The 27,664-nt window shown below is 44.5% G+C and overlaps 2 protein-coding genes across 6 annotated transcripts; one reads left to right on the top strand and one right to left on the bottom strand.

The window, feature by feature from the left end:
- Positions 1–1,105: 1,105 nt before the first annotated feature.
- On the bottom strand, positions 1,106–27,647 carry LOC105873147 (uncharacterized). Of its 4 annotated transcripts, XR_012918169.1 has the most exons (5): positions 26,601–27,647; positions 12,042–12,361; positions 11,220–11,308; positions 4,306–4,434; positions 1,106–2,869 (listed from the first exon to the last, which is right to left on the bottom strand). XR_012918169.1 is itself a non-coding variant. In XM_012767792.3 (4 exons), exons 1-4 carry the CDS (start codon positions 4,591–4,593, stop codon positions 2,831–2,833), a joined length of 291 nt encoding a protein of 96 aa, XP_012623246.1. In that variant the 5' UTR covers positions 4,594–5,697; the 3' UTR covers positions 1,106–2,830. The 4 variants fall into 4 exon arrangements, 2 of the variants coding, with proteins under 2 accessions (XP_012623246.1, XP_012623244.1); XM_012767792.3 differs by lacking the exons at positions 11,220–11,308; positions 12,042–12,361; positions 26,601–27,647 and adding exons at positions 3,103–3,180; positions 4,549–5,697; XR_012918170.1 differs by lacking the exons at positions 11,220–11,308; positions 12,042–12,361 and having other exon boundaries at positions 1,106–3,180.
- On the top strand, positions 12,164–23,005 carry SSR2 (signal sequence receptor subunit 2). 2 transcript variants are annotated; one of them, XM_012767793.3, is made up of 7 exons: positions 12,164–12,250; positions 12,966–13,120; positions 14,197–14,295; positions 16,849–16,957; positions 20,514–20,591; positions 22,422–22,532; positions 22,622–23,005. In XM_012767793.3, the coding sequence occupies exons 1-6, from the start codon at positions 12,242–12,244 to the stop codon at positions 22,530–22,532; spliced, it is 561 nt and encodes a 186-aa protein (XP_012623247.1). In that variant the 5' UTR covers positions 12,164–12,241; the 3' UTR covers positions 22,622–23,005. The 2 variants fall into 2 exon arrangements, with proteins under 2 accessions (XP_012623247.1, XP_012623249.1); XM_012767795.3 differs by having other exon boundaries at positions 12,217–12,324; positions 22,422–23,005.
- Positions 27,648–27,664: the final 17 nt, after the last annotated feature.

Raw genomic sequence — 27,664 nt, 5'->3', positions numbered from 1 at the left:
TGATGACATTGCACTCTAGCCTGGGCAACAGAGTGAGACCCTGTCTCAAAAAAAAAATACAGAGCTATAGTAATCAAATCAGCATGGTATCAGTATAAAAATAGACACATAAACCAATGGAACAAATCCTAGCACTCGGCCAGGCGTGGTGGCTCACGCCTGTAATCCTAACACTCTGGGAGGCCAAGGCGGGCGGATTGCTCGAGGTCAAGAGTTCGAAACCAGCCTGAGCAAGAGTGAGACCCCATCTCTACTATAAATAGAAAGAAATTAATTGGCCAACTAATATATATAGAAAAAATTAGCCGGGCATGGTGGCACATTCCTGTAATCCCAGCTTCTTGGGAGGCTGAGGCAGAAGGATTGGTTGAGCCCAGGAGTCTGAGGTTGCTGTGAGCTAGGCTGATGCCACGGCACTCTAGCTCAGGCAACAGTGAGACTCTGTCTCAAAAATAAATAAATAAAATAAAAAAAAAATGGAATAGAATAGAGCACCCAGAAATAAATCCATGTATTTACAGCCAACTGATTTTCAACAAAGTCGCCAAGAACATACATGGGGGAAAACATAGTCTCTACAATAAATGCTGCTAGGAAAACAGGATATCCATATGCAGAAAACTGAAACTAGACCCCTATCTCTCATCATATGAAAAAATCAACTCAAAATGGATTAAAGACTTAAATTAAGACTTGAAACTATAAAACTACTAGAAGAAAACATAGGGGAAATACTTCAGGACATTGGTCTAGTCAAAGATTTTTATAGGCCGGGCGCGGTGGCTCACGTCTGTAATCCTAGCTCTCTGGGAGGCCGAGGCGGGCGGATTGCTCGAGGTCGGGAGTTCGAAACCAGCCTGAGCAAGAGCGAGACCCCGTCTCTACTATAAATAGAAAGAAACTAATTGGCCAACTAATATATATAGAAAAAATTAGCCGGGCATGGTGGCTCATGCCTGTAGTCCCAGCTACACGGGAGGATCGCTTGAGCCCAGGAGTTTGAGGTTGCTGTGAGCTAGGCTGATGCCACGGCACTCACTCTAGCCTAGGCAACAAAGCGAGACTCTGTCTCAAAAAAAAAAAAAAAAAAAATTTTTATGGCTAAGACCTTAAAAGCACAGGCAACAAAAGCAAATGGGTCTATATTAAACTAAAAGGCTTCTGCACAACAAAGGAATCAATAGAATGAAGAGACAACCTGTAGAATGGGGGGTTGAATATCTGTAAACTATTTGTCCTACAGGGGAATAATATTCAGAATATTCAAGGAACTCAAATATCTCAACAGCAAAAAACCAAATAACCCCATTAAAAAGTGGGCCAAGGATCTAACAGACATTTCTCAAAAAAAGACAGACAATAGGCCGGGCGCTGTGGCTCACGCCTGTAATCCTAACACTCTGGAAGGCCGAGGTAGGAGGATGGCTTAACGTCAGGAGTTCAAAACCAGCCTGAGCAAGATCGAGACCCGTCTCTACTATAAATAGAAAGAAATTAATTGGCCAACTGATATATATAGAAAAAATTAGCCGGGCATGGTGGCGCATGCCTGTAGTCCCAGCTACCTGGGAGGCTGAGGCAGAAGGATCACTCGAGCCCAGGAGTTTGAGGTTGCTGTGAGCTAGGCTGAGACTCTGTCTCAAAAAAAAAAACAAAAAAAAACTCAGGCTTGGCCTCTAGGGAACCTGACCTGAGACAATCATAGGTCCTAAACTCTAAGATTCCTCCTAAATTATTAGTGTGTATGTGGAAGAGTTAGGGAGGCTGTGGAGGGTGGGGGCCCTTTTCTCCTTTATGCAGGCTGAGGAATGAAATGAGAGATGGTAATATAAATTGGGTGCCCCAGGCTAGGTGTGGTGGCTCATGCCTGTAATCCTAGCACTCTGGGAGGCAGAGGCGGGCAGATCACTCAAGGTCAGGAGTTCAAAACCAGCCTGAGCAAGAGTGAGACCCCGTCTCTACTAAAAAAAATAGAAAGAAATTAACCGACCAACTAAAAATATATAGAAAAAATTAGCTGGGCATGGTGGCACATGCCTGTAGTCCCAACTACTTGGGAGTCTGAGGCAGAAGGATCGCTTGAGCCCAGGAGAGTTTGAGGTTGCTGTGAGCTAAGGTGACGCCACGGCACACTATCCAGGGCAACAAAGTGAGACTCTGTCTCACAAAAAAAAAAATTGGGGGCCCTGGCCTTAAACTTTGCTGCTAGGGCAACCACAATCTTAAAAATGGCTTCTAAGTTCACTCTGGCCAAATAGTTTTTCTTCTTTTCTCATGGTTTGCTATAACTAAATGCTCAAAAGCTTTGCCTTAGAGCTGAGAGTTACTAGGAAGAAAATGAAACAATTCAAGTGGAAAACCTACAACATTAGGCCTAAAAGTTTCCCCCGTTAGTTACCTCAAGATTCTTGCATTTAAGGTTGTTTTTCACTTTCTTGGAGTTCTAGGCCTCAAGGGTTGAAAAAGCCTTCTCACACTGCTCAATGTCTCACCCATTCATACACTAGCCCCATGTCCTGAAGACAGAACTTCATACAGAGTGAGAAAGCAGGAGATGTTCAGAGAGGCAAGAGTAGAAGGGGAGAGAAAGTGAATACACCTAGATAAAAAAAATATCAAGAAAGGGAGAAACCTGGCATCATCAGGCTCATACATGCCATTCACAAAAATAAAATTTGCTTTATTTTTAAGCTGAAGGATTACACTCTGTTATCCTGGCTTCTGTCCAGATCTTTCCTGGGAGCCTCTTAACACTCTGGACCATCACCATTAATGGAGCTTGTGACAGACGATCTTACTCTGGCTCTTGCTTCCTTCAGTGTCTGACGCCTTAGTTTCCTCCACTGACTTCTGCATCCTGGGGCAGCAGCTGGAAAAGTATTGACAAAATGTGGCCAAACTCCCACAGGACCACTTGGCCTCACTGGTGCTGGATAAGCTCGAGCTCAAGCTCAAGCTACTTTCCAAGATGCCCAACTGTTCCCTGTGCTTCAGTTGGGGGATCCCTGAATGTGGACGGTGCCAAGCTTTTGTCCTAGGTGATTGCAAAGAGGTAGGGGGCCCCTCTGCCTCATCCTCGTCCTCTTCATCTTCCTCTTTCACCTCATGTCTCCTCATCTGAAGAATGGAAGCCTTCTTCCGCTTCTGCCTCCTGGACTTAAGGAGGCTGGGATCTTCTTCCTTGGGGAATCCCAGAGCAAATAATGGAGTGTGCTCTCCACTGACCCATCCCATTACATACAGGACTTCATATCTGAAGTGGGGGAAGGAGAAGTGGGACTAAAGAAGGACTAAAATCAGAGGGCAAGCATAAACCAAGCACCCACCTGTGAGTACACAGCAGGCAGCATAGATTAAAAAGACTGTCCTGGCCCAGAAGAGACATTCACTTACAGTTATTAAAGAGAATTTAAAAAGCAGTATCTGCAAAGGATACACAGGCTATTCTGAATGCATTAGAAGAAAGCTCATTCTTTTGAAAGGATCCTATGCAAATATGTTGGATAAATAAAGACTCATTTTGGAAGATAAATAATCACCCTCTAATTTATCTGTTTCTAGAAATTCTGCTTGTTCATATTTAAAGGTGATGGATATGTTTATTATCTTCATTGTGGTGAAGATTTCATGAGTATAAACTTACCAAATTGTACACTTTAAATATGTACAATAAAGTGTTTTACATAGTAAAAAAAATAATAAAAAAAATAAATATGTACAGTTTATTGTGTCAATTAGAGCTCAATAACAAAAAAACATAGCTAGTATTTAAACCCTCTCTGAAATAGACAAATAAATTCATATATCTAGTATGTTTAACAGAAATATTAAAAGGATATCATGGAAGACTGATGAAAATCAAGTAGCTAATAGAGAGGTAGGTCTGTGTGTGAACTCTTGAGTCGGACAAACTGAACTCAGACTGGAAGCATCTCTGCTTTCTAATCATGTGATCTTGGGAGAGTTACTTAACCAGCCTGTGCCTCAGTATCTTCATCAGAAAAATGGGGATAATAATAGTACCTGGTTTATAGGGTTGTTATGAGGTTTAAATGGGATATAAATTCTTATAAAACAGCACACTCAATAAATGTAATCTGTACTATTATTGTTGGTATTTTGTGGGGGAAGAAGTAAATTTGAGCCATGTTTGGTAAGCCATGTTTGTTTGATACAAATTGGAAAGATGTAGAGAAGGCATAGAAGGTTGCCACAGGAGGTGTTAGTGAGCTAAAATGCCACATGGTGGTGGAGCAAAGGGTGCAAGCTTCAGAGGGATGGAGGCATGTGGGGTGGGACACTTACAGTGGTGAACTCCTGGCTCCCTTGGTAGCCTAAGTCATCACTGAAGCTGTAGACAGACGTAAAGGAAACATCAAAGTTGTTAGAGGAGGGATTTTCTTCTTCTGAAGCCTGGAGAGCTTCTTTGGACTCCTAAGGGAGAGAAGAAGGGAAGGTCGGTTATGAAAGGAACATTCTGAGCCAAGCAGAACTTCAGGAATCACACTGCCCTTGCCCCTGGCTGTGTCCTATATCCTGCCCTTTTACTTTGTGAGTTGTTAAAGACTTGCTCTCCATCTTCTTTATTAACATAAAGCTCTATAATCACTAATGCCTTGAGACTCTGGTATGTCCCTCCCTCTTTCACCACATACTCACAATTCTTTAGTCCCCATGTCCTCATAAAAGTGGTTGTCATAGCAACTGGAGGGTGGGGTCCCAGGCCCAAGGGTGTTAAGCCCTCCTTAAGCCCTCTGAAGGATGTGAGGGGGCAGGAAATAGAGAACTCATTCATTCACTCTCCCCACCAGAGCATTAATATATTCATGAAGGATCATCTTCCATGACCCAAATACCTCCCACCAGGCCCCACCACTAACATTAGGGATCAAATTTCAATAAGAGATTTGGAGTAGACAAACATCCAAACTATAGCAATCTCAATAGACATCAAGACATGGCGGATACAGATTCCAAAATCCACTTTGGAATCCTCGTGTGCTGGGGAGAAATTTGGCAAGAAACAGAAAATAATCCACCATCAACTTGGAGAGGCCAGGTCTGTCTGAGATTTTCAAGTGATTCAAGGACTTAGAACGGAGCCTTCAGGGTCTGTTCCAAGAGTGTGAGCTCTATTCGAGCCTTCTCCACTACCCACCCTTTCTCTTTCTATCCTCTCAGAAGCCAAGGTTCTATCTTCCATACATTTTTCTCTCCAAGCTCTTCCCAGGAGAGCTCATTTGGTTTAATCCAAATACATTTATTAATTAAATGCAATGCTGTAATACATGATCCTAGGTTTTGTTTTTGAAAGTCATAAAGGGTATTTTGGGGAAAACTGGATATGGACTATGTATCAAAAAATAGTACTAAATCAGTGTTAAACTTTCTGGGTATGACAATGTTATTGTGGAGACTTATCCTTGGAGGAGACTTATCCTTGTTCCTGGGAGATACAAGATGGAGTATATAGGAGTGAAGTGTCATGACGTGCAACTTAGTCTCACATGGTTCAAAAAATGTATAGATAAATGTGAATACAGTCAGCCCTTTGTATCTGTGGGTTCTGCATCTGTGGATTCAACCAACTGTGGATCAAAATACGGTATACTGATTGTTCCCAGGCTACAAACCTGTACTGTACTGAATACTGTAGGCAACTGTAGCACCATGGTAAGTATTTGTGTATCTAAACATAGAAAAGGTACACTGAAAATATGGTATTATAATCTTTTTTTTTTTTTTTTTTGAGACAGAGTCTCGCTTTGTTATCCAGGCTAGAGTGAGTGCCGTGGCATCAGCCTAGCTCACAGCAACCTCAAACTCCTGGGCTCAAGCAATCCTCCTGCCTCAGCCTCCCACGTAGCTGGGACTACAGGCATGTGCCACCATGCCCGGCTAATTTTTTATATATATATCAGTTGGCCAATTAATTTCTTTCTATTTATAGTAGAGACGGGGTCTCGCTCTTGCTCAGGCTGGTTTTGAACTCCTGACCTTGAGCAATCCGCCCGCCTCGGCCTCCCAAATCTTTTTTTTTTTGAGACAGAGTCTCACTCTGTTGCCCGAGCTAGAGTGCTGTAGCGTCAGCCTAGCTCACAGCAACCTCAAAGTCCTGGGCTCAAGTCAAGCAATCCTTCTGCCTCAGCCTCCTGAGTAGCTGGGACTACAAACATGCACCACCATGCCCAGCTAATTTTTTCTATATATTTTTAGTTGGCCAATTAATTTGTTTCTATTTTTAGTAGAGATGGGGTCTCGCTCTTGCTCAGGCTGGTCTCGAACTCGTGACCTCAAGCGATCCGACCGCCTCGGCCTCCCAGAGTGCTAGGATTACAGGCGTGAGCCACCACGCCTGGCCTATGATATTATAATCTTATGGGACCACCATTATATATGTGGTCTATTGTTGACTGAAACTTTATGTGATGCATGACTTGTATAGACTTATATTAATTTATATACCATAAAAGCAAATGGGCAAAATGTTAGCAACTGGTGGCCGGGCGCAGTGGCTCAAGCCTGTAATCCTAGCACTCTGGGAGGCCGAGGCGGGCGGATTGCTCGAGGTCAGCAGTTCGAAACCAGCCTGAGCAAGAGCAAGACCCCGTCTCTACTATAAATAGAAAGAAATTAATTGGCCAACTTATATATATATAAAAAAAAAAATTTAGCCAGGCATGGTGGCGCATGCCTGTAGTCCCAGCTACTCGGGAGGCTGAGGCAGAAGGATAGCTTGAGCCCAGGAGTTTGAGGTTGCTGTGAGCTAGGCTGACATCACGGCACTCACTCTAGCCTGGGCAACAAGCGAGACTCTGTCTCAAAAAAAAAAAAAAATGTTAGCAACTGGTGAATCTAGGTAAAAGGCATACAGGTGTTGACTGAACCATTCTTTCAAGATTCTACAGGTTTGAAGTTTTTTAAAATAAAAAATTGTGCGGAGGGGGCATTTATTGAGCACTTACTGTATGCTAGGCACTGTTCTGGGCTCCAGAACCTGGCTGCCTTTTCGAGCCAAGCCTTACCATTGCATGGTCAGCAGCAGTGCTTTTCTTCTTCCACCACGGCTCAGTTCTGCTCAATGACTACTTATGAGGAAGCCACTCAACAAGCACCAGGTGTGTCGCTGCCCGTCAGGTGCTCGCAATCCAGGGAGAAGACAGACTTAGGACAAGTTGTCTGACTACAGTGTGGGAGATACAGGAGCACAGATCAGGAGATCACCACACTGCCAATATCCCCTAAAAGGGTGACTAGGTGGGCACAGCTCATTATATGAAAGAAAACAGCCCCCTTGGTAGCTGGACATTAACCCACACAGACTCCTGGCCTGGGGAACAGGCTGTATTAATATATGTATTCCGTTTCTTCTAAAATCATCCTCTAGAGTCAGCCTGGAGGAGATACCTGGAAGTCCCTTTCCACAGAGGACCGTTCCCTTTTCCCTATCTACTTTGTCATTCAGCTGCTGCCTTTCTCGGTGAGGTGGGAGAGATCACTGTTTCTGGCTCCTTCCTCGGGACCTCATAGTGAATCAAGCCATTCCTTTTTCATAGCGTGGCAGCTACAAACCAACAAACCACGCTCTCACTCTCACGAACTGCCTCTCAGAGTGCAGGATTATGTGCTCTTGGGCTAAAACAGCTCCTTGTTACTGCAGATGAGGGTGGTAAGGAACACAAGGGTGACATGTCTTCGTATCACTGCTACTTTTGGATCTCTTTGAGCCCTCAAAAGGGGAGTTCAACTTCTTTGCCCTTAAATGAGTTGGGAAACTATGTTTAAGGGGGAACAAGGGCCCCCTGTGATTTACACAACCAGGAGCATTTGCCACAAGAAAGGCATCTTCCCTGGGTTCAGACATTCAGTGGGGTCAGTCAAGATTTGGAGATCTCCAGCCTGAGCAAGAGCGAGACCCCATCTCTACTAAAAATAGAAAGAGGCCAGCCCGGTGGCTCACGCCTGTAATCCTAGCACTCTGGGAGGCCGAGGCGGGCGGATCGCTAAGGGCAGGAGCTGGTAACCAGCCTGAGCAAGAGTGAGACCCTGTCTCTACTAAAATAGAAAGAAATTAATTGGCCAACTAAAAATATATAGAGTTGCAAATATATATATATATAGAGAGAGAGAGAGGCCGGCCCGGTGGCTCATGCCTATAATACTAGCACTCCAGGAGGCCGAGGCGGGCAGATTGCTCAAGGTCAGGAGTTGGAAACCAACCTGAGCAAGAGCGAGACCCCGTCTCTACTAGAAATAGAAAGAAATTAATTGGCCAACTAATATATATAGAAAAAATTAGCCGGGCATGGGGACACATGCCTGTAGTCCCAGCTACTCGGGAGGCTGAGGCAGCAGGATTGCTTGAGCCCAGGAGTCTGAGGTTGCTGTGAGCTAGGCTGACGCCATGACACTCACTTTAGCCTGGGCAACAAAGTGAGACTCTGTCTCAAATAAATAAATAAAAATAAAAACATATATATAGAGAAAAAATTAGCCGGCCATGGTGGCGCGTGCCTATGGTCTCAGTTACTCGGGAGGCTGAGGCAGTAGGATCTCTTGAGCTCAGGAGTTTGAAGTTGCTGTGAGTTAGGCTGATGTTACAGCACTCACTCTAGCCTGGGCAACAAAGTGAGACTCTGTCTCAAAAAAAAAAAAAAAAAAAAAAGAAAGAAATTAGCTGGACAACTAAAAATATATAGAAAAAAAATTAGCTGGGTATGTGGCACATGCCTATAATCCCAGCTGCTCCGGAGGTTGAGGCAGGATTACTTGAACCTAGGAGTTGGAGGTTGCTGTGAGCTAGGCTGATGTCACAGCACTCTAGCCCAGGCAACAGAGTGACACTCTGTCTCAAAAAAAAAAAAATCTATACTAATTCTAAGAGATTTGCTAAGCAGACTCACTTGGACATAGGTTATTTTGGTGGACATGTCCCATTGACTATATTGGGTGTAAGTGTCACATTTTATCTTAATTTGGGCGTCTATTTCCTTCCCAAATGTCCAAAGTCTTCATGTGCTACCTAGTACCAAGAGGCACTATTCTGAGGCAGTACTGTTTTGTTTTATTTTGAGACAGAGTCTCACTCTGTTGCCCTGGGTAGAGTGCAGTGGTGTCATCCTAGCTCACTGTAACCTCAAACTCATGGACTCAATAGATCCTTCTGCCTCAGCCTCCCGAGTAGCTGGGACTAGAGGTGAGCACCACTGCACCCAGCTAACTTTTCTGTTTTTTTAGTAGAGACAGGGTCTTGCTCTTGCTCAGGCTGGTCTCAAACTCCTCAGCTCAAGTGATCCTCCTGCCTCAGCCTCCCAGAATTCTAGGATTATAGGCATGAGCCACCAAACTGTCCAATATTGCATTTTAAAAGGATATTATAATTAAAATGAAGAACTTCAATAATTTGCACTAATCAAAGGTCTGAAAGTAAGAAAGAAGGCAAGAGAGAGTGGACTGTTGGGCTAAAGCAGACGAGAGTAGGGACCACAGTATAGGGTCTTAACTACCAGACAAAGGAATTGGATTTAAATCCACTGACAGTAGGAAGCCACTGAATATTTTTGTTTTTTGGGTTTGTTTGTTTTTTTTAAGGAATGTTTGACATCTTGTTTGCCTTCTCATTATAGTCAGGACTATATCTCATTCCATCACTAAACTCCTTGAGGGTAGACACCATATCCTAACTTTGTATTTCCCACAGTGACTATCACAGTGCTTGAAACATAATAAGTGCTCCAGCCCAGGCGTGGTGGTTCATGCCTGTAATAACAGCACTCTGGGAAGCCGAGGCAGGAGGATTGCTCCAGGTCAGGAGTTCAAAACCAGCCTGAGCAAGAGCGAGACCCTGTCTCTACTATAAATAGAAAGAAATTAATTGGCCAACTAATATATAGAGAAAAAAATTAGCCGGGCATGGTGGCGCATGCCTGTAGTCCCAGCTACTCCGGAGGCTGAGGCAGCAGGATTGCTTGAGCCCATGAGTTTGAGGTTGCTGTGAGCTAGGTTGACGCCATGGCACTCACTCTAGCCTGGGCAACAAAGCGAGACTCTGCCTAAAAAAAAAAAAAAAAAAAAAAAAATCAGTGCTCCAAAAAGGATTGCTAAATGTGCCAATGAATGAACAAGTGACTCAATGGGTAGGGTAGAGGTAGGAGAAGAAGTCAATGTATAAGTGGGCAAAGCAAGGATGAAGATATTTCTCTTCCGAATCCAGAAGTGGTTATTTTGTGGGGTGTTTGGACAGTATGTGCTGAAGACTTATTTCTTTTGGGTGTAGCTGAGTCTGAGAACAAGAACACCCACACTTTATATCTTTCCAATCCTGGAGAAATTGCCACAGAAAGTAATCTTAAGGCCGGGCATGTTGGCTCACGCCTGTAATCCTAGAACTCTGGGAGGCCAAGGCAGGAGGACTGCTTGAGGTCTGGAGTTTGACACCAGCCTGAGCAAGAGGGAGACCTCGTCTCTACTAAAAAATAGAAAAAAATGAGCTGGGCAATGAAAAATAGAAAAAATTAGCTGGGTGTGGTGGTGGTGTGTACCTGTAGTCCCAGCTACTCAGGACGCTGAGGCAGGAGGATTGCTTGAGCCCAGGAGTGTGAGGTTGCTGTGAGCTAGGCTGACGCCATGGCGCTCAAGCCGGGGCAACAGAGTGAGACTCTGCCTCCCCCGAAAAAAAAATCTTTGGAAAGGAATGAAAATTCCTCCAATCAGCAGGTATTTCTTGAGTGCCTCCTGTGTGCTCAGCATTGCTGTTGGGTCTTTGGATAAGTGTACACTAGAGAAATAGGACCTAATTGTTCAAGTACATTTTTCAAGCCAGAAACAATTAGAAGAAAACATGAAACTGTGGTGCTGTAAAAGATCAATCAAAGCCAAAGGAAGGCTTCCCAGAGCGAATGAGATTAGAACAGGGTCCTGAAGGTCAGTTGGATTTGGATAGGAAAGAGGACAATAGGACATTTCAGGGAAGTCACACACAAAGGACTGATGTAGGAGCAGACTGGAGGTTGTATATAGGGAAGTCATTATTATTCATTCCTGGATTATGTCTTGTGTGCTTAGGCATGACACTAAGCAATGGAAAATAGACAATCTGGATAATATCCTCAAAAAGCTCCATTTGGGAGATGGAGAATGGGGGTACAGATCCTAAAACAAATACAGGTGATATGTATTATCCCACAAGAATGTAAGCCTCCAGAAAACAGAAAACTTACCTGTCATCTTCGTCACTGTATCCCCAGGACCTACAGCAGTGCCAGGCACAAAGTAGGTTTTTGATAAATACATACTGAATGCAGGAATGCTACAATGGAGATATAGAATAATAGTGATATTGACAGTTACCATTAACTTAGCACATACAGGTGCCAGGTAGTATTCTAAGAGCTTTACATATATGATCTTATTTGATCCTCCAACTTTTTGAGAGTACTATAATTATCTTATTTTACAGATTTGGGAACCAAAGTGTTATATAAGTAACACTTGTTTCAAGGTTACCTAACCAGTAAGTGGCAGAACTGGGACTTGAATTCATGACTGCCTAACTTCACAGTTCATCCTCTGAACCTAGAGTCTACTGTTCAAAATGCTGTTTTGGGAAATTTGAATGGTAGCTGATTGAAAAGTGCAGGGAAAGACCTATGATAGGGAGACTACTAGAGTAAAACCAACATAGAGTAACAAGCATGAACTAAAAGCAGTTACAGTAAGAATGGAGAAGAAAGGATGTACTTTTCTGGCACTTTAAAGGGTTTCTAAATAAAGCTCAGGACTGGTGACTTGCTGGATAGAGAGAATGACTAAGTTTATAGCCTGGGAATAGAAGAAATGCAGGAATGCTGGTAGAAATAGCTTTTCTTTAATTCCCAATTCGACGGTACATTCGACATTCTAGATAGACGATCCAAATTGCTAGGTTTGCTAGTTTCCCAAAGCACCTAACCAGGTGCGGGTCATATACAGTAGTCACAAGCCAGCTTGCAAAGCCACTGAAAAGGTAGAAAAAGAAAGGCGTGGAGGACGGACAGACAAACCTGTTTTAGGAGGTCTCACATCGTGTTGGCAGGCAGACATACAAAGAAAAGGGCGGTGCGGGGAGTTGTCGAAGAACTACAACTCCCACAAGGCATTGGGCGAAACACTACGGTTTCCGGCTATAGCTCATTTCCGGTCTTTCGTGTGCTGACGCTCTCTTCCGGTCTTGGTGGCTCTCCCGCGGGGAAAGGCGTTTGGGATGCGCACGGTGAGTCCGGAGGCTTAGGGCGTCTGAGCAGGAGAGGCGAGAATCTTGTGTCCGTGCACCATCCAGTGGCTGGGGTTAGTTCGGAAAGGGCGGGTAGGAAAGAGGGCGCACCTGCGGGAGAACGTGTAACCTTGACGAGAGGGGGGAGGGGCAAAGCGGACTGAGCCCCCTGAGGGGACCAGAAAGGGATGTGGGGCGAGGACGGATGGGATCCCGGAGGATGGACTGGGGAGTCGGATACAGGGACATGGGAAGGACCTCGCGAGAGCGCGGTGGGATCCCAGTGGAGTGTGGCGGAGGAGAGGAGCAGCGGGAAGGCTGCCGTTGTGGGGCATTTCTGTGTGAGGGAAAGCTAGAGGCTGCTGCAGGTCCGAAGTCGGCCGAAATCAGGCACCCCAAGGAAGGCCCTATTTTGGCCATGTGGTGACCTCTCAGAAGACCCCCACCACTTAGTGAGCACCCAGAGGCCCCCTGACAGGAAGTGGGATAGTGGATATGCTGGTGTTTGGACTGATTTTCCGAGGGTTGCGGGTGGAGATGGGCGAGTCTGGAGAATGGGTCTGTGCTCGTGGCTTATGGGCTGCTCTGAGAAGGGGCTGCTGCTTTGATAGGATCAAAAGAGCTTTTCAGGCTTGTAAGGTAGGGCTGTCATAAGAGGATTTTGGTGATTTTTACATTCTTGGGTTAACTGCTCACTTTGCTTTTTTCTCCAAAGATGAAGCTATTGGCATTTGTGGTGTTGGCTCTATTTGCTGTCACTCAAGCAGAGGAAGGAGCCAGGCTTTTGGCCTCCAAATCACTGTTGAACAGATATGCTGTGGAGGGGCGAGACCTGACCTTACAGTACAACATCTACAATGTTGGCTCAAGGTAAGAGGCTCTGGGAGTTACAAATTGGGCCCTTTTCTGGAGTCTTAGTTATCAGTTGGCAATAGGGAACATCTTGGTGAATAGTGATTCCTCTTTGGGGAACCTCCATCATCAGTTACCTTGAGTGAGTGAATATACTACTGGACCTACTTTTGGAAGAGGAGGACATTCTTACCTAAGTTACAGGAAGCCATCTTCTACTTTTTGGGTTGGAAGAATTTCAGGGTTGGGAAGAAGCAAGAATTGTGGAGAAACAAAGAGGGGAAGATGAAGACAAAGAAGCAAGAATTGTGGAGAAACAGAGGGGAAGATGAAGACACAGAAAATATACAATTCCTTGTCACCTCCAGGGTTTAAAGTTTCAGCTTCAGGCCAGGCGAGGTGGCTCACGCCTGTAATCCTAGCACTCTGGGAGGCCAAGGCGGGTGGATTGCTTGAGGTCAGGAGTTCAAAACCAGCCTGAGCAAGAGCGAGACCCTGTCTCTACTAGAAATAGAAAGAAATTAATTGGCCAACTAATATATATAGAAAAAATTAGCCAGGCATGGTGGCGTGTGCCTGTAGTCCGAGCTACTTAGGAGGCTGAGGCAGAAGGATTGCTTGAGCCCAGAAGATTGAGGTTGCTGTGAGCTAGGCTGACGCCATGGCACTCACTCTAGCCTGGGCAACAAAGTGAGACTCTGTCTCACCAAAAAAAAAAAAAAAAAAGTTTCAGCTTCTCTGCATTAGCCTATGAGCATTTTTGTTGCCTTTCTTTTGTTTTAATCCATTTAATTTTCTCTTCCATATTCACCTTGCTCCTCTCCCCCTCCCTCCATATGCATACACACAAATTCATGAAGAGAAATTGGGGCAAGAATGGATTTATGCCCACTCCCTTCCTAGATAATTATTCGGGGGCTTCTGAGCAATAGAATCCAGTCCTTGACCTGGATTCTTCAATGCAGCAGGTCCAAGTTATATTTGACTCATATCTCTCTTTTGCAGCTCTGATTTTTTAGGACAAGCAGGCAGGTTTGATTAATTTCTTTAATTTTATATCTATTACTAACCCTTTTTTTCCTTCCCATTTCTAGTGCTGCATTAGATGTGGAATTATCTGATGATTCCTTCCCTCCAGAAGATTTTGGCATTGTCTCTGGAATGCTCAATGTCAAATGGGACCGGATTGCCCCGTATCCTCTTGAGACTGAATGATGAAGGGTGGGAGGTGGGTGAGATGTTGCCTGCAAAGCAGTAGGGGCACTTTAAATAGGTTGGATATGCTTGGCTATTCTGCATCTCTCTGGATAAGATGGGGCAAGACAGACTGGTATAAATTGTGTGACCATGATTTAGAGTAGACCTAAAGAAGGAGGGTCCTGAAGTTCAGATTATAAGGCTGTGAAACATGCTATATATTGAGAGGATGTAGACATGTTTGAAGATTTTATGACTGGGCAAAGATGTTTAAGATGTTGTTTTTTGTTTGTATGTTGAGAAAGAGTCTTACTCTGTTGCCCGGCTAGAGTGCCGTAGCATCACCCTAGCTCAAAGTAACGTCAAACTCCTGGACTGAAGCAATCCTTCTGCCTCAGCCTCCCGAGTAGCTGGGACTACAGGCATGCGCCACCATGCCCAGCTAATTTTATTTGTATACATAGGTATGTGTGTGTATATATATATATTTTTTGTTTGTTTTATTTATTTTTTTTTGTATATATATATATATTAGTTGGCCAATTAATTTCTTTCTATTTATAGTAGAGATGGGGTCTCACTCTTGCTCAGGCTGGTTTCGAACTCCTGACCTCGAGCAATCCGCCCGCCTCGGCCTCCCAGAGAGCTAGGATTACAGGCGTGAGCCACCACGCCCGGCCCTGTTTGTTTTATTTTGTTTTTTATTTTTTTGTTTTGTTTTTTTGAGACAGAGTCTCACTTTGTTGCCCAGGCTAGAGTGAGTGCCGTGGCGTCAGCCTAGCTCACAGCAACCTCAAACTCCTGGGCTCAAGCAATCCTCCTGCCTCAACCTCCCAAGTAGCTGGGACTACAGGCATGTGCCACCATGCCCGGCTAATTTTTTCTATCTATGTATTAGTTGGCGAATTAATTTCTTTCTGTTTCTAGTAGAGACGGGGTCTTACTCTTGCTCAGGCTGGTTTCCAACTCCTGACCTCGGCCAATCCGCCCGCCTCGGCCTCCCAGAGTGCTAGGATTATAGGCGTGAGCCACTGCGCCCGGCCTGTTTTGTTTTTTAAAGTTGTCCAGCTAATTTGTTTCTATTTTTTTTTTTTAGCAGCGACGGGGTCTCTCTCTTGCTCAGGCTAGTCTCGAACTCCTGAGTTTAAACGACCTTGGCCTCCCAGAGTGCTGGGATTACAGGCATAAGCCACCATGCATAGCCTGTTTAAGGTGTTTTTATTTATTATTTATTTATTTATTTATTTTGAGACAGAGTCTCGCTTTGTTGCCCAGGCTAGAGTAAGTGCCGTGGTGTCAGCCTAGCTCACAGCAACCTCAAACTCCTGGGCTCAAGCAATCCTGCTGCCTCATCCTCTCAAGTAGCTGGGACTACAGGCATGCACCACCATGTCCGGCTAATTTTTTCCATATATATTAGTTGGCCAATTAATTTCTTTCTATTTATAGTAGAGACGGGGGTCTCGCTCTTGCTCAGGGTGGTTTCGAACTCCTGACCTCGAGTGATCCGCCCACCTCAGCCTCCCAGAGTGCTAGGATTACAGGCGTGAGCCACCGTGCCCGGCCTTAAGGTGTTTTTAAAAGAAATTCAGTGGGATGCTAGCATCGAAGATCATTATGACCTTTTAAAGTCTCTTCTTGGTTGATGAATCTCTTATTCTGATCTACCAATTATTTCCCGAGTATTGAATTAGATGCTTTTCTTCCTCTTTCTTTTTATTTTTTAGCATCTCGAGGTCTACATATGCACAATTTCCTTGTGAATTAAAGTATATTAGATTTTCTTCTGGTGAGGGCAAATAATGTCTTTGTATTTTTTGTTTTTGTTTGTATTTTCAAGAATTTCCTTCAATTATAGTGAATGAAAAGTTCTGTGAGCTTAACTGACTATATTTTTTATTAATGACATGTAGTGCTTTGAAAGTTTACTTCAAAAACCTTGATATGGGCTGGGCACGGTGGCTCACGTCTGTAATCCTAGCACTCTGGGAGGCTAAGGCGGGTGGACTGCTCAAGGTCAGTTCAAAACCAGCCTGAGCAAGAGCGAGACCCCTTCTCTACTATAAATAGAAAGAAATTAATTGGCCAACTAATATATATAGAAATAAATTAGCTGGGCATGGTGGTGCATGCCTGTAGTCACAGCTACTCGGGAGGCTAAGGCAGGATTGCTTGAGTCCAGGAGTTTGAGGTTGCTGTGAGCTAGGCTGATGCCACGGCACTCACTCTAGCCTGGGCAACAAAGCGAGACTCTGTCTCAAAAACAAACAAAAAAAATTAGAAGGGCATGGTGGCGCATGCCTGTAGTCCCAGCTACTCTGGAGGCTGAGGCAGCAGGATTGCTTGAGCCCAGGAGTTTGAGGTTGTTGTGAGCTGTACCACACGTTAGACCTAAAAAAAAGGCCTATATTTTTTCATTCCTGCAGAGTATTGCATGTATAAAATCGCCACAAGTTGGTAACTGTTTTGTGAAGGATGCATTTAGTCCACAAATTGAAAGGTTGTCACAACTTTAGCTTCGTCTTTTTCCCTTCTTTAACTCTGACCAGTGCTAGCAACGTCTCCCACACCGTGGTCCTGCGCCCTCTCAAGGCTGGTTATTTCAACTTCACCTCAGCAACAATTACTTACTTGGCCCAGGAGGATGGGCCTGTTGTGGTGAGTTGTCCAAACCCTTAGCTGGACAGGGCTTAGATTTGCCTTCCTTTAAAAACTCTTGCAAAGGAAAGGGGGAAGGGAGGGATGAAGAGAGGTTGATTAATGGGTGCAAAAATACAATTAGAGGAATAAGATTTTGTGTTGGATAGTTCTAGGGTGATTATAGTTAACAATAATCTACTATATATTTCAAAATAGCTAGAAAAGAAGAATTCAAATGTTCCCAGCATAAAGAAAAGATAAATGCTTAAGGTGATAGATTTTCTGATTATCTGATTTGATCATTACATATTATATGAATGTATCATAATATCACATGTACCCTCAAAATATGTACCTTTATTATGTATCACTTTAAAAATACAGATTCTAGGCTGGGAGCATTGGCTCACACCTGTTACCCTAGTCCTTTGGGAGGCTGAGGTGGAATGATTGCTTGAGGCCAGGAGTTTGAGACCACCCTGAGAAAAATAACAAGACCCTATCTATATAAAAAAATATAAAAATTAGCCGGGCTTGGTGGCACGTGCTTGTAGTCCCAGCTACTCAGGAGGCTGAGGCAGGAGGATTGCTTGAGCCTGGGAGTTGGAGGCTGCAGTGAACTGTGATGGTGCCACTGTAGCCCAGGCAACAGGGAGAGACTGTCTCAAAAAAATTTTTTTTAATTAAAAAAAACAACCAGATGGGATACAGTGGCTCATAGGTATAATCCTAGCATTCTGGGAGGCCGAGGTGGGAGGATAGCTTGAGCCCAGGAGTTCAAAACCAGTCTGAACAAGAGTGAGACCCTGTCTCTACTAGAAATAGAAAAAATTAGCTGGGCATGGTGGTGCATGCCTGTAGTCTCAGCTTCTCTGGAGGCTAAGGAAGGAGGATTGCTTGAATCTAAGAGTTTGAAGTTGCTATGAGCTAGGCTTACGTCATGGCACTCTAGCCTGGGCAACAGAGTGAGACTCTGTCTCAAAAAAAAAAAAACCTGCCGGGCGTGGTGGCTTACGCCTGTAATCCTAGCACTCTGGGAGGCCGAGATGGGCGGATTGCTCGAGGTCAGGAGTTCGAAACCAGCCTGAGCAAGAGCAAGACCCCATCTCTACTATAAAAACTAGAAAGAAATGAATTGGCCAACTAATATATATAGAAAAATTAGCCGGGCATGGTGGCACATGCCTGTAGTCCCAGCTACTTGGGAGGCTGAGGCAGTAGGATTGCTTGAGCCCAGGAGTTTGAAGTTGCTGTGAGCTAGGCTGATGCCACGGCACTCACTCTAGCCTGGGCAATAAAGCGAGACTCTGTCTCAAAAAAAAAAAAAAAAAAAAACCAACCAGATTCTAAAACAAAAAACTTCTCGCAGAAAATTTCCACAGTAGCCACTAAATTCTGAGGGAGATAAGATTGATCAGAAACTCAATACTGTCCTAAGGAAGTATGTTTCATATTGTAAAGTTCTAGAATAGAGCCATTGAGATGCATGAGAGAGAGGTAGTGTTATAGCAGAGTCTTCCTTTTCATTCCTTCTGCTTTCCATTTAGTCTGGAATATGTCGTTTTCTGCCCAGTTTATTGCCATTCTTGCCTTTCCAGTCCACTTTCCATGTCACTGTTAGATTATTCTCAGCCTCCACTCTGTCCTTCCCCTGCGTAGAATGCTCCTGCTTATTGCATCAAGGTTGAGCTTTTCTCATTGCACACCCTCCAATAATCTAGCTGTTCCTCTGCCTCCCACTATTCATGCAGATCTTCCATCCTAATTAAGCCAAGCTCCTTCCTGAATCCCCTCCCCTTCTCAGTACTTATCTTTCTTCTTTGCTTTGATCTCTGTTTGAAGTACTCTTTCTCCTCCACTTCATTACCTAAAGCCTTCTCAGGACCCAGCTTTGAGCTGTATCTCCTTGTTTCTGTCTTCTGCAGTTCATATTGCTCTTTCCTATTCATTCTTTCAGTAAACATTCATTGACTCCATCTAAACTTCTATAGGACTTATAGTCTATGCCACTTGAGCATTTAATTACTGTCTTCAGTAGTTCTCTTTCTTATTTGTAGGTCTTCTCTTCCCCAACCCTCTGCCTCCTAATTTAATTATAAACTCCTTGAGGCCAGGGACTTTGTCTTAGATTTCTCTGTTTCCCATATATTATAGAAACTCAGTACTACACAATCTTTTTTTTTTTTTTTAATTTAGAGACAGGGTCTCACTTTTGCTCAGGCTGGTCTCGAACTTCTGAGCTCAAGCAATCCCCCTCAGCCTCCCAGAGTGCTAGGATAACAGGCATGAGCCACCTCACCAAGCTAGTACTAAATAGTCTTTTGATTGATTGATGTGAAGGTCAGCAGACATTTATGGACCCCCTACCCTATGCTAGACTCAGAGTACCAAGAAGATTAAGATACTGTCCCAGCCCTCGAAAAGCTTAAGTCATAAATTTATAAAGCTAAAATGTATGGTCCTCTGATAGGACCAAACAAATAGGCCATAGTCTATTTAGAGAGTACAAAGTAGGGAAGGGCCTTAACACGGTCAACCATAGAACTAAAAGAAATCTAAGATTATTTAACATTTAATGTGCTTTTTAAGTTTTCTTCTTTTTATAAGCCACCTGGAACCATATTCGTATAATCCTAGCTGTGTTTCACATGTGTCATTCTGCTTTCTGAACTAACCTCAGGACTCTTTGGTTTTACCTGGTACTTGATGGGTTAATAGAGACAAACTCAAAGGCTCAGCTGCCAGCTTAGAACAAAGTTGTTTGCCATGTGCTCCAAACTCTTGGCCTCCTCTCCAAGACAAAGGAATGTAGGCCAGATTCAGCCTCTCTAGTAATGTACATTTGGGTAGGGCATTATTCTTTTCAGAATCCTTGAGGAATAAGTAAATGATTACCAAGGGCAAGTCATTCCATCACACATTACACACCTGGCCCTACAGAGGAGCCATTGGTAGTGAGCAACTTCATTCCTTCCAGAGTCTAAGGCTAAGACAGAAGGATTTGGCTTTAATTTCATTTGCATATCTGGCTTACCCTATTTAATAAATATTCATCATGTGGTGTTTCTCAGGTCTCCTGGCTCCTAATTTAGGACACACTAAGAGAGAATCATCCAACTCTTTAGTTCAAAAGCTTTCCCTTATCTTGAAGCTCTCTTGGGCACTTGGGAACTAAGAATGCTTAGAATTGGGTTGGTTGGGACTGCCCTTTTTCAGGTGAGAGGAGTTAGAGACTTGCTTTAACCACTTCCGTATGGCGCTCACCAGCCGGGAAACCTTGCCCATGGCCAGCACTCATATTCAGCACAATAGTTTGTGCTGTGTATTGACGACGAATCCATTTTGCTCTTGTGTCATGAGGAAACCTTAAAAGCACTGAAAGCTTGTTTTACTTTATAGGCAGCTTGTAATGTAAATCAGAATAGGTAACATATACATATATATTTTCATTACATTATTTTTAAATGTTCACAATTTTATTTTGATAAATGAAAAATTAGAAAAGTCATATCACGGCTGTTAGCTAAAGTCGATGTTCATACCAAAGTGGTTAATGGCCTTCTTTTCTTTTCAGATTGGCTCTACCAGTGCGCCTGGACAGGGAGGAATCCTGGCTCAGCGGGAGTTTGATAGACGCTTCTCCCCCCATTTCGTAAGTTTTCTAGTGTTCTCTCTTAATATTCCTCTGGTTTGGAAAGTCATTTTGGTTCTGAAGCCTCTTGCCCTCTATAGAAGATTTGTTTCTTTGGTGTCTGATATGGACAGCCGTCAAATATCCTGATATAACCATGCCCAGAGAGACTTTTGGCAATGAGATCACAAAATTGCCAAAACCATAAAACTGGCCTTTTTTTCTACTCAGCCTTGAGTAGAGCCCTATCTGAGAGTCCTGGATCTCTTTTGGGTTAAGATTATCTAGGGCCGGGTGTGGTGGCTCACGCCTGTAATCCTAGCACTCTGGGAGGCCGAGGTGGGTGGATTGCTCAAGGTCAGGAGTTTGAAACCAGCCTGAGCAAGATCGAGACCCTGTCTCTACTATACATAGAAAGAAATTAATTGGACAACTAATATATATATAGAAAAAATTGGCTGGGCATGGTGGCGCATGCCTGTAGTCCCAGCTACTCAGGAGGCTAAGGCAGCAGGATTGCTTGAGCCCAGGAGATTGAGGTTGCTGTGAGCTAGGCAACAAAGCAAGACTCTGTCTCAAAAATAAATAAATAAAAATAGAAAGATATTACTTGGCCAACTAAAAAATATATAGAAAAAATTAGCTGGGCATTGTGGCGCATGCCTGTAGTCCCAGCTACTCGGGAAGCTGAAGCAGGAGGATCAGTTGAGCCCAGGAGTTTGAGGTTGCTGTGAGCTAGGCTGACGCCACAGCACTCTAGCCAGGGCAGCAAAGTGAGACTCTGTCTCAAAAAAAAATTAAAAAAACTTTTTTTAAAAAAGTTTAGTTAGGTTCAAAGTTAGAACCTAAGAGTATTGGAGGCCGGGGCACAGTGGCTCATGCCTGTAATCCTAGCACTCTGGGAGGTCGAGGTGGGCGGATTGCTCGAGGTCAGGAGTTCGAAACCAGCCTGAGCAAGAGCGAGACCCCTTCTCTACTAAACATAGAAAGAAATTAATTGGCCAACTAATATATATAGAAAAAATTAGCTGGGCATGGTAGCGCATGCCTGTAGTCCCAGCTACTCGGGAGGCTGAGGCAGTAGGATTGCTTGAGCCCATGAGTCTAAGGTTGCTGTGAGCTAGGCTGATGCCACGGCACTCACTCTAGCCTGGGCAACAAAGTGAGACCCTGTCTCAAAAAAAAAAAAAAAAAAGAGTATTGGAAAGGTTTAGTGGGAACTTTGTTGTGGTCTGGTATAGGAGAGAACTTTTTTTTATGATTTGTCTAAAGTACTAAATGAGAGAAAGTCAGAGAGGGTTTCTGGAGGAGGTAAAGTTTTTTTTTTTTTTTTTGCATATTATGGGGGTACAGATTTTAAGGTTTCAATAAATGCCCGTTTCCCCCCTCCCCCCATGGAGGTAAAGTTTTTAACCAAAGGAGTTAAGGAAGGCCAGGCATTCTAGGAAGGGAGAACAGGGGAGACATGAGAAAAGACATGATGTGATGCAGGAATGGTAAGTGGTTTATGGAGGCTGGAGGGCAGAATGTGAAGCAGAGGAATGGAAGAGAGAGGGCCTGAGGTATAAGGAAGGATTAGGTCATGGGAGGCTTGACTGTCAGGAGAAGAGAGAAGATTGTCTTCCAGTCTGGGTTGGGTCAAGTGAGGACTTTGGCTTCACAGCTTGAAAGATGGATTGGTCTTTAGAAAGCCATTCTTTATCAGGAGTGGTCAGAGAGGAACCTTCCTGGCTAAAGTTTTGCTTAAAATTTGGGCTAGACCATTCCCTTTCTCGTTGGTCTCATTCCTTCCCTGCCCTCTCCTGTGCCCTCATCCAGATTTCTAATCAAAGCCTTTGGTTTCCTTCACAGCTGGACTGGGCAGCCTTCGGGGTCATGACCCTTCCCTCCATTGGCATCCCTCTGCTATTGTGGTACTCCAGCAAGAGGAAATATGACACTCCCAAAACGAAGAAGAACTGAGTAGGGTTTTTGTGGCCCTCCTCTCCCAAGAAATCCAGGTGCTTTCCAGACTCCAAAGGGTATCTTAAATGCAATTTCTTCTCCCCTAGCCCTTGGCCACCTTCTCCTGGATCCTACCCTGCTCTCAACCAGAGTGAAGGGCCAGGAGGAGTATATGAGAGCCTCCTCGGTTACATCGTGAAGCCATACAAACAGGAATGCCTTTGGCAACAACCTTTGAGCCTAGAGGGCCCTTTTGTGCCCTCCTGAGGTGCTGTTGGTATATTGCTGGCAAATGTGAATTCTCTCAGGGGTCCAGGAGGGGCGCTTTGGAGACTGTGTGATACCACCTCCAGACCCTGCCATCCCCTCTTAGAAGAGGGTAAAAGATGAAATGAAAGCTGTGGGACTCTCGGAGGCTACCCAGTCTTTGTTCTGGGTTGGGGAAGTGCTTACTAAATGGGGTTTTCTAATAAAAACAAATGCCACACTGACTTGTCTGTTTTCTTGGCACCTGGGTGAGCACAGGTGGTTGTTGGAATGCAGGGCCCCGAGTGCCCAGGCTCCTAGGCAACCAAGCTGAGTTATGCCCTTGCTGTAAGAGTTGTAGGTCCTATTCTCATGGAGATATCTGCCCCATTTTGAATCCTTTGCTTCCATCCCTTATTTCCCTCTCTGATTGTTCTTATCAATCTTTACTTATTCCCCTATACCTTGTTTGCCTGTCAATTCCTCTTCACAGCTAGAGAAGATGGGGTGGGGAAGGATGGTCTGTAGAGGTGTAGCTGTTCTCATTCCCTGGGAGTCGTCCTGATCTGATTTATTGACTGACCATTCTTGGAAAGCTATCTCTTATGCCTGATTCTAGCCCTTTCTCTATTTAAGAACTAGCTTTGGCCAGATACAGTGGCTCATACCTGTAATCCTAGCACTTTGGGAGGTTGAGGCAGGAGGATTGCTTGAAGCCAATAAGTTTCAGACTAACTGGGGCAACAGTAAGTCCCCATCTCTACAAAAAATTAAAAAATTAGCCAGGTGTGGTGATGCATGCCTGTGGTGCCAGCTACTGAGGCTGAGGCAGGAGGATTGCTCAAGCCCAGGAGTTTGAGGTTGAAGTGAACTATCATGATGCCACTGCATTTTAGCCTGGGCGACAGAGAGAGACCCTGTCTCAAAAAAGGATTAGCTTTTCTTGAGCTTGAATTTATTTTTAATGATTCTGTTCTTTGAGCTTAGGCCAGGGAGCTTGGGCCTCGATCCCCTGAGTTGGACCCTAAGTGTGGCCTGTGTAAAGGCATTGACTTTTGCTGCTGCAGCAGTGGGAAGAAGCCACTCTGAGCTGTCTGTGTCCAACCCAGGAATGCCGTGGTCCGAGAACAGCCTCCCAGGCAGGAGGGAAACCCAACAAACACTTGCTTTGTTCCTGCCACCAAGTTTCCCAGTTTAGATTCTGCTCCCCCTGCTTCCCTGCCCAACCGGTTTAACCTTTCCTTCACAGAGGCAGTTGGAGCCTCTGGGCCCAGGAGGATGAAAAGGACATGGAGACAACGGGAGGCTACAAATGGAGTAGCCCTCCACCAGCTCACATCTCTCTTTCAGGGACTGCAGCTTGGACACACCAGGACTGGCCAGGTCAGAGGCAAGGAAGATATATTTGCTTTTGTTCATTGTGTTCCTGGTGAAAACCTGGGACTAGCTCAGGAGAAAGGCGAGAAAAGGGCAGTGGGTCAGAGGCTTGGGGTAGAGCACAGGCATAGGGATGGGAAAGGGAGCTAGTTTGGTATATATTGTCTTGCTCTCTAGGACTAAGAAATGTTAGTTTCTGGAGGAGGGAACACTATTTTCCATCTGTAGTCTCCACTGAAAATATAATGAGTTAACCTATAGGAGGAGGGATTCTGGTTTAGAGGATAGGATAAACTTCCTAACTCTAAAAGATAATACAGGTTCTTCTCAACTTATGATGAGGTTACGTCCCAGTATGTTTATATGACAATAAAAGTATCTGGATATAACCCATTGTAAATTGAAAATATCTTAAGTTGAAAATGCATTTAATATACCTAACCTATCATACATCATAGTATAGCTTAACTTACCTTAAATGTGCTCTGAACACTTACCTTAGCCTACAGTTGGGCAAAATCATCTAAAACAACAAAGCCTGTTTTATAATAAAGTGTTGAATATATCATGTAATTTATTGAATACTGTACTGAAAGTGAAAACTAGAATGGTTGTATATGTACTCAAAAATATGCCTTCCACTGAATGTGTATTGTCTTTGTACCATCATAAAGTTGAAAAATCATAAGTCAAACCATCAAAAGTCAGGGACTGTCTATATAAGAGGTTTCTTCCTCCAGCTGAACTTTAGGAGGTATTCCTTTCCCAGAAGCTGGAGGAGTCTTTACTGTACCTTTCCTTACAAACCCAGCACGTTGTCTCCTGGCCCTTGTTATAGGGAAGGAGACCAGGAGGGAAACCCAGGCCTGACATGGATGACAAAAGAAGCATTATGAAGGCAGTTGGTGTTCGAGGCACCTTGTAAAAAGGCAAAAGGCAGATACTTCATCTCTCAAGAGATCAACTTCCTTGGAGTTGGGATGGAATTTGAACCTCTTAAGTAGTGGTGGAGAATATAAGAGCCTCTAAAATCTACAGACAGAGAGACTTAGCTGGAATAGTTGGCTTTAGGATTGAGCCCTCTTAACTTGAGATAATTTAATAGGGGGATGAGTGGCAGACAGCACTCCTCCACTCTAATTGAAAACCACCCTAGGGAGGTGCGAACCCTAATGTCAGGATTGTGTGCAGCTCTGTGAGGAGTGAGAGAAAGTAAACACTGCTCCCTCACCCTTCCTGGAAGTTGGGTACCCAAACTGAGGCTCCTCCCTAAAAGGCAATACAGATAGTAAGCTAGCTGCCAACGTGTTCCGGATCGCCCCAGCCCCGGAGACCAGCCCTTTAGGCCTCTCTCCTTATCCAAACTTTCAGCTTGTATCTACTCACCCACACACCCAGCCCTGGTACCAGGAAGAGACAGGTGTCTTGATTTACACCCCCTTCTCATACTGGGATTTGGCACTGTTTTTTAAGAAAGTAAATAGGCCTAGCTCTCTGGGAGGCCGAGGCGGGCAGATTGCTCGAGGTTAGGAGTTCGAAACCAGCCTGAGCAAGAGCGAGACCCTGTCTCTACTATAAATAGAAAGAAATTAATTGGCCAACTAATATATATAGAAAAAATTAGCCGGGCATGGTGGCGCATGCCTGTAATCCCAGCTACTCGGGAGGCCGAGGCAGGAGGATTGCTTGAGCCCAGGAGTTGGAGGTTGCTGTGAGCTAGGCTGACTCCACGGCACTCACTCTAGCCTGGGCAACAAAGTGAGACTCTGTCTCAAAAAAAAAAAAAAGAAAGAAAGTAAATAGGAAATGGGTATAAGAATTTCCCGGGCCAGGCACGGTAGCTCAAGCCTGTAATCCTAGTACTCTGGGAGGCCGAGGCAAGAGGATTGCTTGAGCTCAGGAGTTCAAGACCAGCCTGAGGAGAGTGAGACCTGAAGCAGGAGGATTGCTTGAGCTCAGGAGTTCAAGACCAGCTTGAGGAGAGTGAGACCCAATCTCTACTAAAAATAATAAAATTACCTGGGTATTGTGGCACATGCCTGTAGCCCCAGCTACTCAGGAGGCTGAGGCAGGAAGATCGCTTGAGCCTAGAGTTTCAGGTTCCTCGAACTAAGCTGATGCCACTGCACTCTACCCAGAGTGACACAGTGAGACTCTGTCTCAAAAAAAAAAGAACCCCCCTCTTCACTTCTCCTTTTTTAAAAAAAATTAAAAAAATAAAAGAATTGCCACTGAAGCTGTAAGTAATGGAGTGATTCAGCAAAAGGATGGGAAGTTATCAAGGCTTAATTCCTTGAGAGAGCAGGGTGGGGGAAGCAGCATTGGTTACAGAGGCAGGAGTACTGGGTCCCACCACTCACTGGCTGTATAAGCGTAGGTAAATCACTCCCCCTCTGGGAGCCTGTTTCCCAATCCAAATAATCATGAGATCAATTCATTAGAGGATTTCTGAGGACTCCTTACCAGTGAGATGAGGCAGGCATTTCCCCTGTGTTCTTATGAAGTGAGAAGCAACCACTGTCACTTCCTCATCATGTGGTTTGGGGCTCAGCCTGGTAGGGAAGGGTACATAGTTCTACATCTGGCAGCAGCTGCCCTCTTCCTCTCACCCAGATTAAGAATTTTAGAGCAAGAATAGACTATAGCTTACCTCATTCAACCCTCACATTCAATAGATCAGGAAAGACAGAGTGAAGTGGCTTATCCAAAGTTACCCAGCAAGTGGCAGCTGGCAAATTTATTAACTAGTATGGACCCAGCACTTATGTTCCACTATTTGCACATATCTCATTTAACATCCCCATTTTACAGATGAGGGAATGAGCCTGGTAGGTAACTCTTCTAAGGCCCTATAACTAGTGAGTTGGCAGACCAGCCAAGATTTTCCAATACCAACATGCCCTTTCTACTAGACCACAGGAGGAGAGCAGGGCTCCCTGTTACGTCAGGAAGTCCAATGTCTGCCCTGCTGTCCTCTGCCCCAGTGAAAGCAGCATGAGTCAGCCCCCTTGACAAGCTGTTATCAAGGAAGAGAGTAGGGGAGCTGGTCAAATGTCCTGCTGCCTGGTATCCACAACAAGCCATGAGTCCTGTGTATGCTGAGTTGCTTGGTCACCCCTCTTCCTGTTGGCTGAGCAAGTGCCCTCCTCAGATGCTGCTGCCTGAGTAATCGCTCCTCCCTTTCATTTCAAAAAAATATCATCTTTCCTCCTCTGCTGCTGTAACCTGCCTCTTAAAGGGACCGACAGCAGTTCTGAGGCCAAATTTGAGAGGTGGCAAAGGACCTTGCTGACCCCAAGAAGTCTTTGCTGTTAAGTAGGTTTCCAGCTGTGGGCTCTTTCCCTGAGACATCCTCTTTCTTCCCTCCCCAGCTTCTTCCTGTCTCCCAATTGGAGGGAGGATGAAAGTTCCCTAGGATGTCAGATTCCCTCATATTCTCCTTTCAGGGTGACGCCACAGCTTGACTTCTTGTACCTATTTCCACACGAGCCTGAATCTTGTGGCTACCCTTTGTTCAGAGAATGCCG

This window comes from Microcebus murinus, chromosome 2 (genome assembly GCF_040939455.1).
Source record: "Microcebus murinus isolate Inina chromosome 2, M.murinus_Inina_mat1.0, whole genome shotgun sequence".
NCBI classification, from domain to species: Eukaryota; Metazoa; Chordata; class Mammalia; order Primates; family Cheirogaleidae; genus Microcebus; species Microcebus murinus.
Note: the sequence above shows the minus strand (reverse complement) of the source record. Positions and strands in the feature narration are given on the sequence as shown.

What these genes read in the sequence shown, in the direction of transcription:
- LOC105873147 (XM_012767790.2), bottom strand. Translation starts at nt 4,593, where the DNA reads ATGTTAATAAAGAAGATGGAGAGCAAGTCTTTAACAACTCACAAA. An exon ending in AGTCTTTAACAACTCACAAA is followed by an intron (nt 4,435 to 4,548) that starts GTAAAAGGGCAG and finishes TCTCTCCCTTAG; the next exon opens with GAGTCCAAAGAAGCTCTCCA. An exon ending in GGAGCCAGGAGTTCACCACT is followed by an intron (nt 3,181 to 4,305) that starts GTAAGTGTCCCA and finishes GGATTCCCCAAG; the next exon opens with GAAGAAGATCCCAGCCTCCT.
- SSR2 (XM_012767793.3), top strand. An exon ending in ATCTACAATGTTGGCTCAAG is followed by an intron (nt 13,121 to 14,196) that starts GTAAGAGGCTCT and finishes TCCCATTTCTAG; the next exon opens with TGCTGCATTAGATGTGGAAT. An exon ending in AAATGGGACCGGATTGCCCC is followed by an intron (nt 14,296 to 16,848) that starts GTATCCTCTTGA and finishes AACTCTGACCAG; the next exon opens with TGCTAGCAACGTCTCCCACA.